Below are 17,605 nucleotides of genomic sequence, written 5' to 3'. Positions count from 1 at the left end.
AACTGCAGGCCGGCGGGCCGCCGGAATTCCGCGCTCTGCAAACCGTGCCGCCGGCCCCCAGGGAGGGTCATTTGTTCCTATTTGGGTCAGCCCTTTCAAACAGCTACTGTGTGGCCGGCCTGGGGCCAGCTCTGCTCAGGGAACTGGCAGGGACGCTCAGAGCGGGGGAGGGGGGCAACGGAAGGTTGGGCCCAGGGTTGTGACCGGACTGGTCACAGGAGAACTGGAGCTTCACCAGGGCTTGGGAGCGGAGCTCGGAGCTCAATTCCAGGAAGATTTACTGGCGCCCCCTATAGACCAGCTAGCGCTTGGTACAGGGTGTACAGAGCTGAATTACGCCACAGCTCCTCAAGCTTCCTGGCAGGGGGAGTACCAGGCTCTCAGAGTGGAGTTACCGCCAGCTGAGTGCTGTAATAGGGACTCAGAACCGGGGTGAGGCAAAGTCCGGGAGGGCTTCAGGGAGGAGGTGAGTTAGCCCTGGGAATTGAAGAGCGATGTGGAAGAGGGAACTGTCATTCCCTGTAAAGAGTGGACCCATGGAAGGATGGGAGGGGGGAGCAGCAGAGGCCAGGATTCTGAGGGGGCTGGAATGTCATCCCAGGAAGTTTGGAGTTGAGCTTGGACTTTGAGGACCCAGGGACTGACATGGAGTGTTTCTACAGGTGGCGGCCAGCCAAATTAGGAAGAGAAGCCTTGGTGGCTGAGTGGCCTGGCCACAGAATAGAGTAGGCCAGTTTGGAGACAAGACCAGGCCTGACCACAGAAGCAAGGAGGGTTTGGGCCGTGGTATTAACCCTGAGGGAACAGGGCAAAGGGGAGAGGCCCCCAGCCCAGAGCAGGGCTGGCCCTTTCTCTATCACCTCCCCACCCTGTCTGTTTGCCTGAGGCTGCAGCAAAAACAAAGAAAGAAAACACTCAATTGGCAGGAGATAAGCCCAGATAAGAGGCTGCCTTCCTCTGGAGGAGGGAGGCCGTGAGGCCGGGAAGCGAAGCGCCAGGAAGCCGGGAGAGGCCTTGAAGAAGTGCCAGCCTGAGCTCCTGAGCCTGCAGCAGAACCTAGCCGCACCCTCACAGCAGGGTCTGTACCACTCCACGCAGGCTGTCCCAAGGCCAAGACAGTCTGCCACAGAGGGTCCAGGCCCGCCTTGCCTCTGGGTCAGGACATCCTGACTTAGCTGTGGCCTGGCACCTGTGACTTCTGCTCTGGGCCTCAGTTAACCTCATCTGTAAAACAGGCGTAACATCTACCTCACAGGGATGAGGGGGATGCTGGGTCTCCCAGTCCCTGTGAGCATCTGTGATGGCCAGCTCCCCTCCTCCCAAGGGTCACCACCAGGGCCCCCCATATGTATCACTGTGAGCCCGGGCAAGTTCTGAGCAGACCAGGTCCATCCCCAATTAGAGTCAACTGCCTGCGAGGGGCCCAGAGCAGCCTCAGCGGAAGATGCTGGGCGCTTGGGTCATTATCAGGCCACAGGAAGGGGGGGCAGGGAAGGCTTCCTGAAGCAGAGGCCTGAGCCTCTGTGAAGGGAGGACTAGAAGAGCCCAGGAGGGGAGAAAAGTAATGTAAGTGGAGGTTGGCGGGGGGCGGGGGGGGGGCAAGAAGCAATGGGTCAGGGACAGAGGCCATAAAGGCAGGAAAGCCTGGGGGAGGCCACTGGATGTCAGGTCACTGGGAGAATCTGCAAGGACCCAAGCAAGGAGGTCTCAAGGTTGAAAGCTAGCAACCCTCCGCTGGGGGCCTAACCTCAACCCTACAATGCCCACCAGCCCATTTTATAGATGAGGAAACCAAAGCCCCCAGAAGAACAGCAGAGCCAGGCCCAGGGCCCAGGGTCCTCTCCAGAACTTCCCCCACCCCAAACCACATGGCACACAGGGTCCCTGAAATCCACTTTTATTCATGTAAAAAAAAAAAAAAAAAAAAAGATTCCCAAAGAATAGAGAAAGCATATGACCCCCTACTTCCCAGAGCTCAAAGTCTCTGCCAGTGTTCCCCGGGGAAGTGAGGGAGTCAGCTCCCACTCTGGGGCGTGGGTATCATGGGAGGGCAAAACCCGGGTGGCCCAGTGACCCAGCACCCTCCTTAGGACTGAAGGCAGGAAGGAGGGGCTGGGGACTAATGGGGCTCCAGGAGGGTGAAAGAAGGGAGTTAGTGTGGGGTGCTCGCCCCAGTTTAAAAAAATAAAATTTCTAAAGATAGAAAGTTAAAAAAAAAAAAAAGGCATTAGTGTCTTAGCTTCCTGCCCTCCCAGCACCCCTCCTGCGGCCACCTCTCGAGCTCGTCCAGTTCAGAGCTTCGTATTCTCCTCTTGGCTCTCCGAGTCAGCGCCGGACAGGTGCCCACTGCTTCCAGGTGCGTGACCGTTACTGGCACAGGCCACCAGATGCCCGTCCCCCAGCCCCTCCGGCGTCTCGCCCAGCAGGCTCCGGCGGATCTCCTGGGGCAGCCTTGCCCGCTGTTCCTGGCACTCCTGGGCCAACTGGGCTAGCAGCTGAGGGAGGAGGGGTGTCACACAGGCGGGGCCCCGTCCCCCCGGCACTCTGGGTGCCCGCCCCCCGCCCCCCGCAGGCCTCACCTTGGGCTCCTCCTCTGCCAGCTGCTGTAGGACCTGCTGCTGCCCAGCCACAAGGCGCTCGTGCCGCTGCTTCTGGGCCTCCTCCAGCTGCAGGGGGAGTAGGGATGAGGGCTGGGCTCAACCAAGGGTCTCTAAGGGAGGGGCAAGGGTCAGGCAGGTACAGGATCCCAGGGCTGGGGGGCCGGGGTTCTGAGGTGACCCTTATAGCAAAGGTTCCAGACCCAAAGACTCCAAAGCCGTGGGACACCTTTGCAGACAGTTGGCTCTGGATGTATTGGGGCAAGACAGAGCCCGAGGAAAAGGTTCTAGAAGTCCCTCTAGGGCAATGTAGCCATAGGTCAGGCACTAAGGAGACAAGTTTGTTCTTTCCTTTTTTTTTTTTAAGATTTTTTTTAAGATTTTATTTTAAGATTTTTTAAGATTTTATTTATTTAGAGAGAGAGATAGCAAGCCCGTGTGCGAGACAGCACAAGCAGTAGAGGGAGAAGCTGGCTGCCCATCTAGCAGAGCCGGACGCAGGGCCCGATCCCAGGCCCTGGGGATCATGACCCAAGCGGAACGCAGCCGCCTAACCAACTGCACCACCCAGGAGCCCCAGGACACAAGCTTCAGGAAGAGAGGGGTGGGCTGGGGACAAGGTGGGACCCGAGCCTCACTCACCCGACGGATAGAGTTGACCGACTCGGTGATGTGCCGGCGGTTAATCTCTGTCAGTTCCCTGCAGGGAGCGATGTAGAGGGGGCTTGGTGCCCGGCCCCCAGCCCTGCCTGCCCAGCCCCCAGCAGCTGCCAGCCCCCCAGCGGCTCCTGGCCCCAGGGCCCTTACGCCTCCTTCTTATGTTTCTCCCTTGTCTTGGCCTCTGAGATACTGTTATGACGCTTCCTGTCCAGAATCTTCTGCAGTTCCTTCTTCTCCCTGGAAGAGCAGGGCGGGGGGCGGAGAAAGGATCAACAGCAGGTCCGGGGGTCTCCTCTGCTCTCTGAGAACAAGGGAGGCCCCACCCCACCCCGACAAGATCTTCGGCCTTCACCTCTCGTTCACCTCCTTCAGCCTCTTGATCTGAGTTGTGTGAGCCTCCAGGACAATCTCCCTGAGCCGCAGCTGAGCCTGCGGACACAGGCGGCCAACGGGTAACCCAGGCTGACGCCAGGTGTGTCCAGGAGGCGGGCCGTCCCCCGTGGCCACCGGCCCACCTCACCTGTCTCAGGTGCTCCAGCCGCCGCTCAGCCTCAGTATCGGCCTGGGCCTCCCTCAGCTCCAGGAGACTCTGCACCTGTCTCTTCTGGAATTCCTGATACTGCTTCGCCTCTTCCTCCTCCTCCTCCTCGTTCTCCCCACCTCTGTAGGAAGAACCCGACTGGGTGATCCTCAGGTTGTCACATGGACTTGGGCTGGGAGGGTAGCAGCGGGCAGGGCAGATCCCAACAGGCAACGGCAGACACCAGCCGGGGCGGGGTGGGGGTGGGGGGCAGGGTCTGTGATGCCACCGACAAGTCCATTAGCCCCATGCAAATGTGGGAGCCTGTAGGGCAACAGCTTCTGGAAAGAGAGGCTGTTCATGGGAGACTCCAGCAGAGGCCTGGCTCCCTGGCAGGGCGGGGGGGGACCCACGTGGGATGGCTCCTCGATCTCCCTGGCACCACACCTTGACTCCTTGCGGGGGGTCAAGGGGCAGCCCTCGGCCATCCCACCATGCCCCCCCCACCCCGCCGAGTGAAAACCCCACATGCACACACACCCTCGTAGTCACACCAGGGCACACCGGACACTCACGGGACACCCGGCCGTGGGCGGCACCTGCCCTCCGTCCGGGCCTGGGCCAGGCCGCTGAGCAGCCGGCGCGTGAGGGCAACGGCCTTGCGCTGGTGCTTCTTGTGCAGCTCTCGAAGCTCTCGCTCCTGCCGGCCCCGGAGCTTCACCAGCACCTTGTGGCCTCGGAGCTCGTCCAGCGAGGCCGGGGCCACCTCTGAGCAACAGAGCACGGGTGGGCTGGGCGGGGGCTGGCGGGCCCCCCGGGAGCGCCCCACTCCCCTCCCGCACAGGCCTGCCCCGCACCTGAGAGGAGGCTGGCGATGAGGTCATCCCGCTGGCCTGCAGAGAGGAGGCGGGGCTGTGAGGAGGGGGGGGGCAGGGCGGGAGCACGGCGGGGCTACCCCCAAGGCCCAGGCCGCCCCTTACCTGGGCTGCTGAGGGAGGTGCTGCTAGAGGACGTGGCCGGGCCTGGGGCCCGGCGCGGGGAAGTGTCCAGTGGGCTGGGTGTGGGGTTTGGGGTCAGCTGGGACCCCAGCTGCTGAGACGGAGTCTCTTGGCAGGTCTCTGGGCTGGCCTGAGCCTGACAGGGAGAAAGCAGAAGGCTCTTTCCAGAAATGCTGTCCTAACCTCCCAGGGCTCCCCAGTGCCTCTGGTTGGCTTCCCTCAGCCGGTCTGGCCTGGGCTCCCCATCTATCAACGTGGGGCCATTGAAACACCTACGAGAGAAATAAGAGGTCTCCAATAAACGTATCGAAACCCCTTTTCCCAGGGTGTGGGAAAGGTAATGAGAGATCATGTCTCTAGGATGCCAGGCCCTGTTGCGTGTGGTCAGGAACTTCCAGATTGTTCAGGAAAGCCTTGGCCCCACCCCAAATTTCCTCCTCTCTCCGAGTCCCCCTCCACCCTTGCCCACAGCTGCTCATCTTCCTCGTTGCTTGGCTCCTGATTAAATCAGCAAAGGAAGTGACCGCGGAGTGGGCACCAGCCTCTCCCGCTAACAGCTCCAAGCAGCCTCTCTCTGCCGGCCACAGGCCCCGTGGGACCGGGTCTGGACGTGCGGGTGAGCCTCTGCTCCCGACCCCTCCACGCAGACACCGCTGCCCAGCTCCTGTCTCCCAGGACCCCAGGTTTTAAAAGCTTCTGTGGCTTCCAATGGCTTTGGTGAAGCAGCTGAACTCGGCACTTCAACTCTGACCCTGCTGCTGGAGGAATGCCAGCCCAGGTCTGTCCTGAAGGCCTCTCACAGGCGAAAAGGGTAGTTCCCACCTCCTTAATGTGTGGACAGTAACCCAGGGCTGCTGAGCCCACTGAGTCAGAGAAGCCAGAAGCCCTGTCCCATGCCGCTGTCGGAGGCAGAGTCGAGGGCTGGAGGCCCAGCTGGAGAGCCTGGGCATTCCCATGCCTACACTGGGGTGGCAGGACCAAACTCGGGTGGTAGGGGAAGGGGGCGTTCTATGAGCTGAGGGCGTGAAAAGGGCTCCCACCCGGCCAGGCAGAGATCTGGAACTCAGCATTCACTTGGCTTTATGATCTGGTCTGGATGAGAGAAGCCAGAAAGAAGAATCAGCCCTCCAGACAGAGGCTGTGGGTAAATGCCTCAGGCTGGCATCCACAGTAAGGCAGCGAACAGAATCCAGCCCTACTTGGAGAGAGGGACCAGGCACCAGCTGGGGCTGGGGTGGGCTCAACAGAGTGGGGAAGGCTACAGGCTGCTTCGCCAGGACTAGCCCCAGAGATCAGCCCGCACTGCGTTCCCCACCCAGCCCCCTGCCACACGCCCCGCCACCACACCACCACCGCTCCCCCACCAGCAGTCTCCAGGGTCCAGGTCAGCCTGAGCCTGCTGCCTCCCACCCATCCCTGACCTGCCTTGGCTTACCTCGCTCTCCCCAATGAGGGCAGCCAGCTGCTTGGCCCTCTGGTCCATCAGGCTGACATGCTTGATGGGGTTGATAAGGGCCTCCGCGTAGTCTGGGTGCGGGGCAGAGGGCAGGCTTTTAGAGACATGCTCCCCGAGGCCACGCCTTCCCCGCTGTTCGGGTTCCGCGCAAGGACCCCAGAACCTGCTGTCAGGCCTGTTTAGCGCCCCCTTGATGGGGGCCATCTGGCTCAGCCACCAGCAGACCGTGTTGGCGCCCTGGCCCCTGCCTGGCCTGTGTCCCCCTAGGTCCCCCAGCTCCAGCTTACCCTGGTGGTCGTCAGGAATGTAGTCAGAGGCTTCAGTGTAAATGAGCAGGGCCGGCAGGCAGAGCGGCTGGTTGGCCTCGTTCCGCAGACAGATGTAGTGGTACCCTACGAGGGTGGGACAGTGAGGTGGCCAGGCCCCGCTAACCGCACCCCGCCCACACCGCCTCCATGCTTCCCGGAGCCCGGATGGCCTCACCTGAGCGGATGGCCGAGACGGGCAGGATTCGATGCCCCACAAACTTGCCGCCCTCCTCAAAGGCCGCGATGCGCAGGGAAGCCAGCGTGGGCAGCACCACCTGAGGACCCAGAGCGCCACCAAGCCTTGTAGTTGACCCGTGGCTGCTATGCCCACTGAGCCACAGCGCACCACCGCGACTGAGACCAACACCCCGAGCAGACCCTCAGACCACTGACCCAGCGACTGACCATCCGTCAGCCGTGCCACTCAGCAGGCAGACCCCTCCAGGCACCACTCTGATGGGACAGCTCTGGGCCTTGCCAGGTTAGACCTGGACTGGGAGTCCTGGGTCCTGGCCTGAGACCACACCCACTCCCACAGGCCACAGAGGATCCCAACCCTTCCACGGGGCAGGGATGAGCCTGTGTGAGCTTGTGTCTGTGAGCCCAGATCAGTCCCTCCTGCCCGGGAGACAGGGCAGCTGCACCCATGCCTCACGGAGGCCCTCCTGCTGTCTCCCCTTCCTGTCCTCTTCTCAAAGCCTACAGAGGGCAAGGAGCCTGAGCCTGACCCTGGCACACACAGGGCCTACCTGGGGCCTAGAGGGGACAGGCCCAGGCTTGGGGTCCCTCGGCACCCCTGCCTTCTGATCCCTGCTATTACCACGTGCCTGTTTGCGGCTCCCCCTGCCAAGAGAGCCTGGCAGAGTGGGCACAGGCAGCAGGCTCACCTTGGGGAAGTCAAAGGGCTCCTCGTCCCATACGGGATTGAAGGAATTCCCCTGAGAAGTCCGAGTGCGGTATTTGCGCCGCGTATCCACGGGGAGGCCGAACATGTCCACTTCCACATAGATGCCCACCTTCCTGTCTGACAGGAACTGCCCCGAGATCACCTGGTGGGGGGGCAGGAGAGTGAGGTCCCTGCTAAGAGGCCCACCCCAAGGACACCCCGCCAGAGCCATCCCTGGCTCCCTGGCCCCACCTTGACCCGCAAGGCATTGGCCACGATGCCGTCCACGATGACTTCGGTGAAGGGATCGAAGGACTTGTCCGGCCGCCGCATGAACTCGGGCTTGAGCAGGTAGCCGCTGCGCCCGTTGTACTCGAACACGCCTGCGTTTAGCTGCATCGCCACGTCTGGGGGTGACAGGGGGAGGCCAAGGGCCACCAAGGCCCATGGGATGAGGAGGCAGGAAGGACAGCTGAGCGCAGCGGGATGATCAGGGAGTCTAGGGTCTGATCAAATGGGATCAGGGCTCCAGACTCTGGAAAGATCAGACAGGGGCTAAGGTCTAGGACCAGCCAAGGTCAGGAGGTGGGGTTTGCAGAGGTCTTGGTTCGGAGTAGAGATCTAGCACTATAGAGCCAGAGGACCCTACAAGACAATGAGAGCAGGATCCCTGAGCAGAAGTCAGTGAGGTCAGAGGCCAGAGGGTCGAGGCGGGCTAGTGCTCACCCAGGGTTTGGAAGTTGAGCGCGACAAGCTGGCAGCCGACATTCCAGAAGAGCTGGGGCATATAGTTGGATGAGTCCACGCGGGTGCCCTTGGGGTAGATGCGGCTGAGCTGCTGCTTGTTGTATCTGAGGTTGGCGGTCAGGGGCCATGCCGTGTACTGGCCCCCGCCTCCTGGCTGGCACGCCAGGCCTGTGCTCAGCTCCTGTGAAGCCACTGCCTGGCCTTGGCTCTAGCTGCCCCTCTGGCCCCCTGCCTCTCTGCCTCGCCCCCGAGCAGTTTCCGAGGCTAGCCCCAAACCCAGACCAGGGTGCTCGAGGGTCAGGACCCTGTGTGGGTGGCGTCAGTGGGTCAAAACATCTGAGCCGGCGTCTGAGCACCCCACCCTGGTTAGCCTGCCCTGGCAATGTGGAAGGATACTCCACAAACTCCATGGGGCTCTTGGTCAGTTGCTCCATGGCCTTGGTCTCCACGAAGGATGACATCTCGAAGCATTTGTTCCTTTCTGAGGGGTGAGGAGTGGGGGGCGATCAGGCCTGGCAAGGCTGGGCTGGCTCCTATTCCCACCGTCTCCTAACCCACTCACTTCGAGCAGCCTCAAAGGACTTGAACTTGACAGGCTCGATGTAGTTGACGAGTGTGGACATTTCCTCGGTGGCATTGACCTCACTGCTGGCAGTGCCCTGTGGCCCCCAAACGAAGGGTCAGCAGTGCCACGCACCCATCCCTCAGCCAGAAGTTCCCTCACCTGCCCCGTCAGGAAGGAGGGGCTGACTCTCCACCCACCTCTGCAATCACGCTACCCAGTGGCTCTCAGCAAGGGCCCCAGCCCCTTCTGGCTTATCAGTCCTGGTCCCATTCCCTCTGGGACCTTGCCCTGGCCCCCACCTTCCTCCTTTGCCTCCTGCCTCCCTGATCTTTGGAAGCTGACACTCCTCATCCAGCCCCAGGACTCAATGATTCCCATGTGGATGAGCCATTATTTCCAGCCACTATGCTGCCATGTCCCTTCTGTGGCCCACCAAGAGCCCCGAACCCAACACTTGCAATACCGAACTTGGCCACCCCTGCCCGCACCCTTCCTCACTCTGGGCCCCTACCAAATCTGACCTCATGGACCCACCTTTTCTATCACCTCCATTCCTCAGAACTCCACACTCCCTTGTCTTATGTGGCCACTTCCTGTACTCTCCCGTCCTGCCACAGGGCCTTTGCACATGGTATCCCTCTTCCTTAGGTCCAATCGCCCCATTTCCCTGCCCAGGTCATTCTTCTCTTCTTTCCCCACAATGCTACCGCTTAACTCGCCTCTCCCCAGCCTAGTCGTGAGCACAATTTCACCTGCTCCCATGCCTGTTTACCTAAGACCCCTTCTCCCCCCTCTACACACCCTCCCCACCATGGACTCCAGAACAGCAGGGCTAACACCGGACCGTGGCCAGACAGGGGCTCAGCAAATGCCTGGGTCCTTAATCCAGGCTCCCTCTGCCTCTTCCCACCTCCAGGGCTGACCTCATCTGTGGTTGGCTTTTTAGGATCTGTCTGTTCCTCTTCTTCCTCATCCTCCTCCTCATCCTCACGGTCTGCAGATCCAAGAGCATCAGTGCCCCGCTGTAGCCCGTCCTCGCCCAGAGACTTGCGAGGCTCCAGGCTGGGCTTCTCCAGGGCCACTTCTTCCCCGTTGCTCAGGCCTGGGCAGCTGTCAGAGCTGGGGGACCCTGCAGAGGATAGGGCCACAGGGAGTCAGGACGAACACAGACACTTGGGAGTCAGAAGGGGTTGTGGAGGTGACTCAGTGGGGAAGTCAGGGTCAAGGAGGGAGAGAGCAGAGGTCAGGAGTTAGATGGTATTCAACCCAGTAGTAGTGCACAGGGGTCATGGGTCAAAGGTCAAGGTTAGAGTTCTGTCCATTAGAGAGGCAGGTGGGGCAGCTCAGAGGGGTGAGAAACCAGGAACTGGGGTACAACTGCCTTGGCAGTGGGGGCGAAGGATGACATGGTGGGGTTCTGAGTCAGGTGTCAATCAGAGCCAGACCCAGTGAGGAGGCTTAGTGAGGCGAGCGGTCAGGGGTGGGTAGTACAAACGACCTTAACAAAGTAAGAGCTCAAGGGTTAGCTCAAAGTATCCCCGGCTGGGTGGGCAGACTCAGAGGGGTCACAGGAAAAGGGTCAGAGCCGAAGCATGAGGATGTGGTTCACTGAGGCCAGAAGTCAGAATTCAGAGTTATAATGCGGCTGAGAGGAGGGCTGTGTGAGGCGGGGGGAGGCTGAGACTGATGGGTCAGGAACTCGATGGAACCCAATCCAGTCAGGCTATAGTCTGGGGAGGTCAGGGCCCGGGGTCGGGAGTCAGAGGTCCCAGCCTCGGCTGAGAGGCTTAGTGAGAAGGAAGGACAGGCTGGGAGCAGGAGGAGGACCGCCAGGGAAGTGGGGCTCAGTGAGGCGAGAGCTCAGGGTCGGCAAAGGCTGGGCCCAGGGCTGTACCGAGCTGAGGGGAGGAGGGCTCAGTGGTGGCGGCCGAGCTCTCGCTCAGGGCCGAGTTGCTCTGTTCCAGGGGCCGCTTGCGCACAGAGCTGTTGGGGACACCGGTGCTGGGCTGGTGTCGCTTCTTGTTCTTCACCAGGATGCGGCCCATCAGGTCCTGCGGGCTGGGCAGGGGGACGCCTGGGGCCAGCTGGTGGGCACAGACAGGTCAGGGCCCGCCGGGGAGTCCTCACCACCCCCCCCATGCCCTGCCACAGCTCCAAGCCCTCCTACCGGGTACTTGTCCAGTGGGTCAATGAGCAGTGCGTCCCCAAAGATGGACCGGCAGTACTCGGCCATCTTGGCCTGTTGCTTTGCCCTGCGGGGCCAAGGTTAAAGGTCAGAGGTTCCGGGGACAGCGGGGGGAGTGGGGGGGGGTGGCGTGCGAAGCTGACGTCCCCAGGGTAGACAAAGATCCTCAGGTCAGAGGTCACAGGAACAGTGCCATGGCAGAATGGCTGCCTCTGGACCGATGGGGGTGGTGGGGGGCGGTGGTCCTCAGGTCAGGGGCCCACTCACGAGTCCACGTGGTTCTCAAAAGAGAGGATGACAGGGTAAGGCGAGGTCTTGAAGGCAGTCTCCGCGATGGCCTCGAGCACGTCCCGCAGCGGCACCTCCGTGGTCATGGTGAAGCCATGGGTGATGAAGGGCTCCTCCTCGGGCGGCCGGCCTTTCCACACGTCCAGCTCCACGCAGCGGCAGCCCCACAACAGCGCCTGCCGGTACATCTCCACCGACGAGGTCCCGGCCAGCTGCCCCGCTGGCGTCGAGGCCCGGTCAGCACCGCCTGGCCCGCGGTCTCCTCACCCACTCACCACCACCCCTCCCCCGGCCTGCGCTGCCCCAGCCCCGCTGGAGACACGGAGGCCCCAGTGGCAGCCCAGCCCGGCCCTGGCACGCCGTCTGGCCAGCCCTTGATCGCTCCTTAATTTGCTGTGGAACCAGCGCCATCTCTCCCGAAATCCCCCAGGGCAGGGCCTGTGTCCTGCCACCCAGCCCTTGGCTCACGTCCAAGCCGGGCAGAGTCAGCATCGAGCAGCGCTGGCTGCTGATGGGTTCTTCCTCCAGGACTCACCCTCTTGTGGATAAACACCCGCCACCCCCGCCTCCAGCTACTGACCTGCAGCGGGGAGTCGTGCCCAACGCCCCCACGGCCCCCCACTTCCCTCTCCTTCCACCCACGGATGGCCTCTATTACCTTCTGCCTGGGGCCCCTCCCTGCCTCCCATCCCATCTCCGGGGAGCACCTGGCTTGTCACGCTTCCCAAAACATACCAGGTCTCGTGACCTCCCCTGATTGACACCCTCCAGAAAGCCTTTCCCGCCCACTTAGGATCAATCCAAATTCCTTCCGTGCCCTGTGGTCTAGCCCTGCCTCCTTTTCTCACTCCTTCTCACTTCTACTTGCCCCAGCACCCGCCCTGCCTCCGGCCTCCTTCCCAGCTGAAGAGCACCCAGGAGTGTCCTGCTCCCGGCCTTCAGTGCTCCTTTACAGGCGACAGGTGCAGGCCTCAGCCCTTCCCCACGGAAGCCTTCCAGACCACCCAGGAGAGGCGTCCATGCAGAGAAGCCAAGGTCCCCCCCCAGGGTGGGCTGCCTGTTCCCGGCCGGCCACCCCGAAAAGGAGGGAGGCCACAGGAGGGGCCGCGGGCAGAGGGCACGGAGGCCACCGCCCCAGCTGCCCACAGTGGGGGGCTCGTTCACCTGTGAGATAGGTGTTGTGTGAGGAGTTGATGAAGTAGGCGCTCAGCGGCTGGGTCATGTCCGCACTGAGATCCAGGGCCTCCAGGGGCAGGATGCCGTTCTCCTCACCGCCCAGGTAGCGGCTGAAGCCCTCCATGGACATCTGGTCTGGGGGATGGGTGGGGTCAGCAGGCTCAGCCGGGGCGCCTCCTGATGCCCCCCCAAACCCTGCCCCTCCGATGGGCTCCTCACGGACTCACCTCGCTCTAGGAACTGCTGGTTGGGCTCATACTTCTCGATGAGCAGCCGGGCCTGGGACGGCCGCAGGGGTGGGTACAGCACCTCGTTGAGCCTCGGGTCCCGTTGCTTTTGGTTGATGAAGTCCATGAGCTGCTCCAGCGTCAGGTAAGGCTTGCCCTTGGCGCCTCTAGACAGGGCAGGAGGCTGACAGGTCAGGCTGGACCGTCCCCATTCCCTGTACCATGCCCTTGCCCTCGGAGCAGGAGTCGGGAGGTTGGGGTCGGCTCTTGCACCTGCTGACTGGGACTTGGGCAAACGGCTGCCCACTCTGGTACTCAGTTTTCCCATCCACCCACTTTCCTAACCCGGAGGTGCTGGCATTGCCATTAGCAAGGGCTTCGGAAGCCACCAAGGGTTTGGCCTGCCAGGACTGCTTCCGGACGCTGGACCCAACCTCGGCTCCAGCAGCCACTTGCTCTATGAGCTCAGGCAAGTCCCACAGCTCTCATCAAAGCTGCTTGGTCCCCCCACCCCGGCGTAGGGTGATGCAAAGGGTCAGCACAGAGCAGTTCACAGCACCGCCCCAGCCCCGGCCCCCACGGGACCCCCGGAAGTTCTGCTTCCCCTCACTGTGCTGGAAGGAATGCCAGCAGAGGCCACACACAGAGCACTGGGGGCTCGGAGGGGGGCCCAGCCCTGCTCACATCTCCAGCAGGATCTTGTCAATGTCTGGCCGCAGACACAACTTATTCAGGAACCGCTCGAAGATCTCCAAGGAAAACTCGTCGGGCCGGATGGACTCACTCTGGGGTGGGGGTTGGGGGGAGCCCAGAAGTGTGGGGTGAGAACCCAGGGCAGCTGGCCCCCAAAGACCGGGCACCCATCCACCCCACTCTCCCTATGTTGCTTCGGCCTCCTCACCCGGTTGAAATTGAGGCCACAGGATTCCAGTGCAGTCTCTACCCGCTTCTTATCTGCTGAAAACATCTTCAGGATACTGGGCAGGTGAGAGGAGTCAGAGTCACGGGGGCGAAGATCACCCAGATGGGGACAGGAGAGAAGGTACTGAGGGCCAGGGGTACTCACTTCTTCACCGGAATCCGTCCGTCCTGGTTCACCTGCAGCTTCAGCTTTGTGTATCTGGGGAGGCAGAGGCCTCAGGGTCACACGCCAGCCGTGGTCACCTGAGTCCTCGCCACCCTGCGGCCAGGCCCACGACTCACGCTTTTCGCAGGAACGTGTTCCGGGAGGCGTTCTGAGCCAGGATGTTCATAGCCAGCTTAAACAGCTCCTCGGTCCAGACCTGAGGGGTCAGGAGACGGAGTGAGGGTGGGAGGGGGTGATCTGGGAACAGAGGGGTGGGCCCAGCCCGAGCCGACACCCAGAATCAGGCAGGAGCCACAGAATGTGGCTTAAATACTGCTTTGTCAGAGGATGATTAGAAACAGGGGCAGAGAACAGGCTCCCGCGCGACATACGCTAAGTGGTGGTGGCTCCCCTGGGGCTGACCCTTGGGCCCCAGCCCACCTTGGCTGTGTCATCCTGCACGGCCATGAAGTTCAAGAACGTCGTATTCACCGGGTCTGGCCCAGCTACCACCGTCATCAACTTCTCCTCCAGCCGGGCATCAGGGCCCCCAAAGCCCAGCACCTCCCGGATCTTGGGGTCCTGAGTAGTCGAAAGCCAAGGGTAAAGAGGGGTATTCCCAGCCCCAAGGCCTCACTCCCTTTCTTAGTTCAGGGCCCCCACCACTTACCTTGGGCAGGCGGGCGTAGCGACCCGTCCGCGTGTCCCTGATGGAACTGATGTCCAGTGTGTCCACCTCCTGGGGAAACCAGATGCCAGGTTGGGTCTGAAAGGCTATGGGGCAAGAGCCAGGGGCCCCCAAGATCTCCACCCAAGCCAGGGAGTGGCCACCCCCTGCTGCAGCCCCAGCCTCAGCCCCCGCCCGGAGCACTTCCTGTCCAGGGAGCCGTGGGAGAGGTCAGCCGGCAGCTGGGCCCCACCCTCCTGGGTGGGTGGTGGTGGGGGGGGTCTGGGCCAGGGGCCCTAGACCTAAGCAGGCAGTACCGCCGCCGCCCCCCTCACCATGTTGGGTCCGGTCCAATACAGAAAGAAGCCATTGGAGTCCACACGCAGGGTTACCAGGTTCCGACTGGAGGCCTCCTGGGGACGGGATGGAAGGGCAGGGGTCAGTGAGTGAGGGCTGGGGCTCGGGCTTGGGCCCTGGGCTCCCTCAGGCCATCCACTCAGTGCTTCTGCCGGTGAGTCGCGATGAAGCCTCATCCAGCCCACAGGTTCCCCTAGGGTCCTCAGGATGAAGCTTACACAATTGTCCCTGGCATAGCATCAGGGGTCCCAAGGCCCCTCCCGGCCTCACCTGTCTCTGACCCTAAGGTTCAGTCACAGGAACCACTACCTTTCCCCTCCTCCAGCTCTTACATTTTTGTTCCTTTGCTAGGACAGCCTTTCTTTCCTTCCTTCTCGACCCATGAAATCTGACCCACCTTCTTGGGGAGGCCTCCCCAGAGTCGGAGCACCCTGAAGCCCCCTTGAGAATATTTATGGGATGAAAGCAGATGGTTTGGAAGTCTGACTTCTACACGTCTTGTGTCCCTCAGGGCCTCATGACAACCAGTCAGCCCTGACATCGGCCTCAAAGCCCATGACACCCCCCCCCATGCCCTGCACCCGACAGGAGCCTCAGTCTTCTGCCTCACCCTGTCTTACAGAATACAGACTAAATCCCCCCAGAAGGGGACGCGCCCTGCCCTTGGGACTGGACAGCGAATTCTGTCTTCTCTCCAACAGCCTTGCGGCTGGCAGGAGGACAGGGAAGAATATGCCAGCCCTATTTTCTGAGGAGGATCTGGTCTCTGGCACACTCCCAGGGCCACCCCTGTGTGACTCAGGACCAGCAGCCAAGGCGGGGGGTGGGGGGGTCATCAGGGTCAGCGGCCCTCTAGGAGCTCACTTAGCCCTCCTAACAATCTCCCGAAGTACACAGTAAGTGCTACTGTTCTTCCCATTGAACAGATCAGGAGCCTGAGGAGCCTGAGGCACAGGGAGGCTACGTGGCTTGCTTAAGGTCAAGAAAGGCCCTAGGATTTGCTCGAGGGCAGTCTGGCTCCAGAATCCAGATGCCTGGGAAGGAAGGAAACAGGACCCCTGCTAGGCGCCCAACTCCTGGCCTTAGCTGCAACCCCACAGTGGGGACTGGGATGAGTCTCCACTTTCCAGACTTGGTTTCTGTTTCTGGAGAATTGGGGACCCGTACCAGCCCCGCCCATCTCTTTTCTTATAAAGGCCAGGAGGCCTTGGAACTTTGGGGGTGCCTGGGCCAACCCATCTCACTGTGCTCACACCCACCTTCAGCCCCTCCTTGGGATTCCCAACCCTGAGGCTCAGGTCCCCCAGCAATGTGAGGGGAGGGGAGGTCTATGAGTACAGACCCCAGGGCCTTCCTCTGCCACACTCCCAGTGTCTGGCCTTCAAAAACAGCCCAGGCCCCCTGCTCTTCAGCCCTAAGTCCCAGTCGGCAACCCCCACCCCACCCCCAGGGCCCTCTCCCAGTTCCCACTTCCTTATTTGGGTTTATCACACTGGAAGGAAAAGGAGAAACTTTTCCCCGCACGCAGGACTGGGGGGAGGGGTCTCCCCCGGTCCCCGGAGCTCCCAGGCACCCCTCTAAGGCACACCTGCTGCCTCAGGCCACGCCCCCAGCCCCTCCCCCCAGCTCCCACGCCTACCCGCCCCACCCAGCCGGAAAGGAACCCAGAGTCTTCCAGGCCTCCGGCCTGACTGGGAAGGAGCAACGGGGAGGTTCAGGCGGGCCCGGTGGAGGCCCTGGGGAAGGAGAGGGCCCAAGGGGCAGAGGAGGGGGCGGTGTGAAAACGGGGGTGGGGCGCAGGATGGGTCGGAGAGCCGCAGGTGGGGACCCGGGCATCTGGGAAGCAGCAGGGGGCAGGGCAGGTAGAAAGGGGGGGGCAAGAATTTATTGGGGATCAAAGTCCCTGATGCTAAGAAATGGAGAGCAAAGTTCCCCAGGAACTTGTGGGGGCAAAGACTCCACTAGGGGGTGACTTGACTGCCCTCCTGAGCAGAGAGCTGGGATGGGCTCCTGAAGCAGGGCAAAGGGGTGCAGGAAGAACAGGCTGAAAAAGTGATGAATGGAGAACAATGTTCAGGGTAGGGCACTAGGAAGAATGGGGTGCGCTGAGCCCGATTGGAGTCAGGGTCCTCCAGACAGAGCCCAGTGCCAGGCAATGGTCTGAGGACCAGGCCAGGGTTGGGGGAATCAGAATTAGACCGGCAGGCGGGGAGGGTGGGAAGGACGAGTGAAAAGAGGGGGGGGGGGGATTCATCGGGGTTCCAAGTCTCCGGGCCAAAGAGTGGAAAGCCAAATTTTCCACAGCTGAATGGACTGGGGCTGGGAGTGGGGGACAAAGTCTTCATTACGGGCACGACTGGGGACTCAAGTTTCCGGAGCACAGCCAGAGTGGCTTCGGGGTGGGGGGGCGCCGTGGCCGGGCCAGGCTCGGGTGGGGGTCTCCGGGGTCTGACTGGGCTTGGGCGAGGGAGTCCCAGGAACTGGGTGGAACGTGGGGGGCCCCCCGCGCTTACCTCGTCCCATTTGATGAACTTACTCCCGCGCCGCAGGGTCTCTACCACGGTGGGCGGCTCCAGCTGCAGCGCGTGGACGCCGGGCCTGGCGCCGGCCATGGCCCGGCTAGGGGCGAGTCGGGGACCCCCGGAGCCCCGACGAGGACAGACGGCGCCGCTGCTCCCTCCGCGCGCTCCCGCGCGGCCCGCTCCGGCCCCGCGGCGTCAGCGCCCGCCCGCCCGCCAGTCTGTCCGGGACAGACCAGAGAATCGGCGGGGCCCGGGCGGGGCGGGGCGGGGGCGGGGCCGCAGCGGCACCGCCCCCTCCCACCAAGTCGGGCCCGCCCGCCCCGGGTCGGCGGCTCCCCCTAGCGGCTGGGGCGGCGACTGCAGCCAGAGGGGGCGATGGG

The 17,605-nt window shown here is 62.2% G+C and overlaps 1 protein-coding gene across 1 annotated transcript; it reads right to left on the bottom strand.

Moving 5' to 3' along the window:
- Window positions 1-1,881: 1,881 nt before the first annotated feature.
- Window positions 1,882-17,465, bottom strand: PLCB3 (phospholipase C beta 3). Its single transcript, XM_045064213.1, has 31 exons — window positions 17,217-17,465; window positions 14,682-14,759; window positions 14,350-14,418; window positions 14,121-14,261; window positions 13,817-13,896; window positions 13,680-13,733; window positions 13,515-13,590; window positions 13,298-13,398; window positions 12,614-12,780; window positions 12,375-12,521; window positions 11,190-11,430; window positions 10,905-10,989; window positions 10,632-10,821; window positions 9,661-9,866; window positions 8,735-8,831; window positions 8,569-8,653; window positions 8,152-8,276; window positions 7,678-7,832; window positions 7,427-7,588; window positions 6,715-6,814; window positions 6,519-6,623; window positions 6,211-6,302; window positions 4,758-4,911; window positions 4,635-4,670; window positions 4,353-4,545; window positions 3,778-3,919; window positions 3,610-3,686; window positions 3,405-3,494; window positions 3,240-3,297; window positions 2,580-2,666; window positions 1,882-2,495 (listed from the first exon to the last, which is right to left on the bottom strand). The coding sequence occupies exons 1-31, from the start codon at window positions 17,313-17,315 to the stop codon at window positions 2,292-2,294; spliced, it is 3,696 nt and encodes a 1,231-aa protein (XP_044920148.1). The 5' UTR covers window positions 17,316-17,465; the 3' UTR covers window positions 1,882-2,291.
- Window positions 17,466-17,605: the final 140 nt, after the last annotated feature.

This window comes from Mustela putorius, unplaced genomic scaffold (genome assembly GCF_011764305.1).
Source record: "Mustela putorius furo isolate JIRA1106 unplaced genomic scaffold, ASM1176430v1.1 tig00000127_pilon_pilon_pilon, whole genome shotgun sequence".
In the NCBI taxonomy this organism is placed as follows: domain Eukaryota; kingdom Metazoa; phylum Chordata; class Mammalia; order Carnivora; family Mustelidae; genus Mustela; species Mustela putorius.
This window is presented reverse-complemented; position numbering and strand designations above follow the sequence as displayed.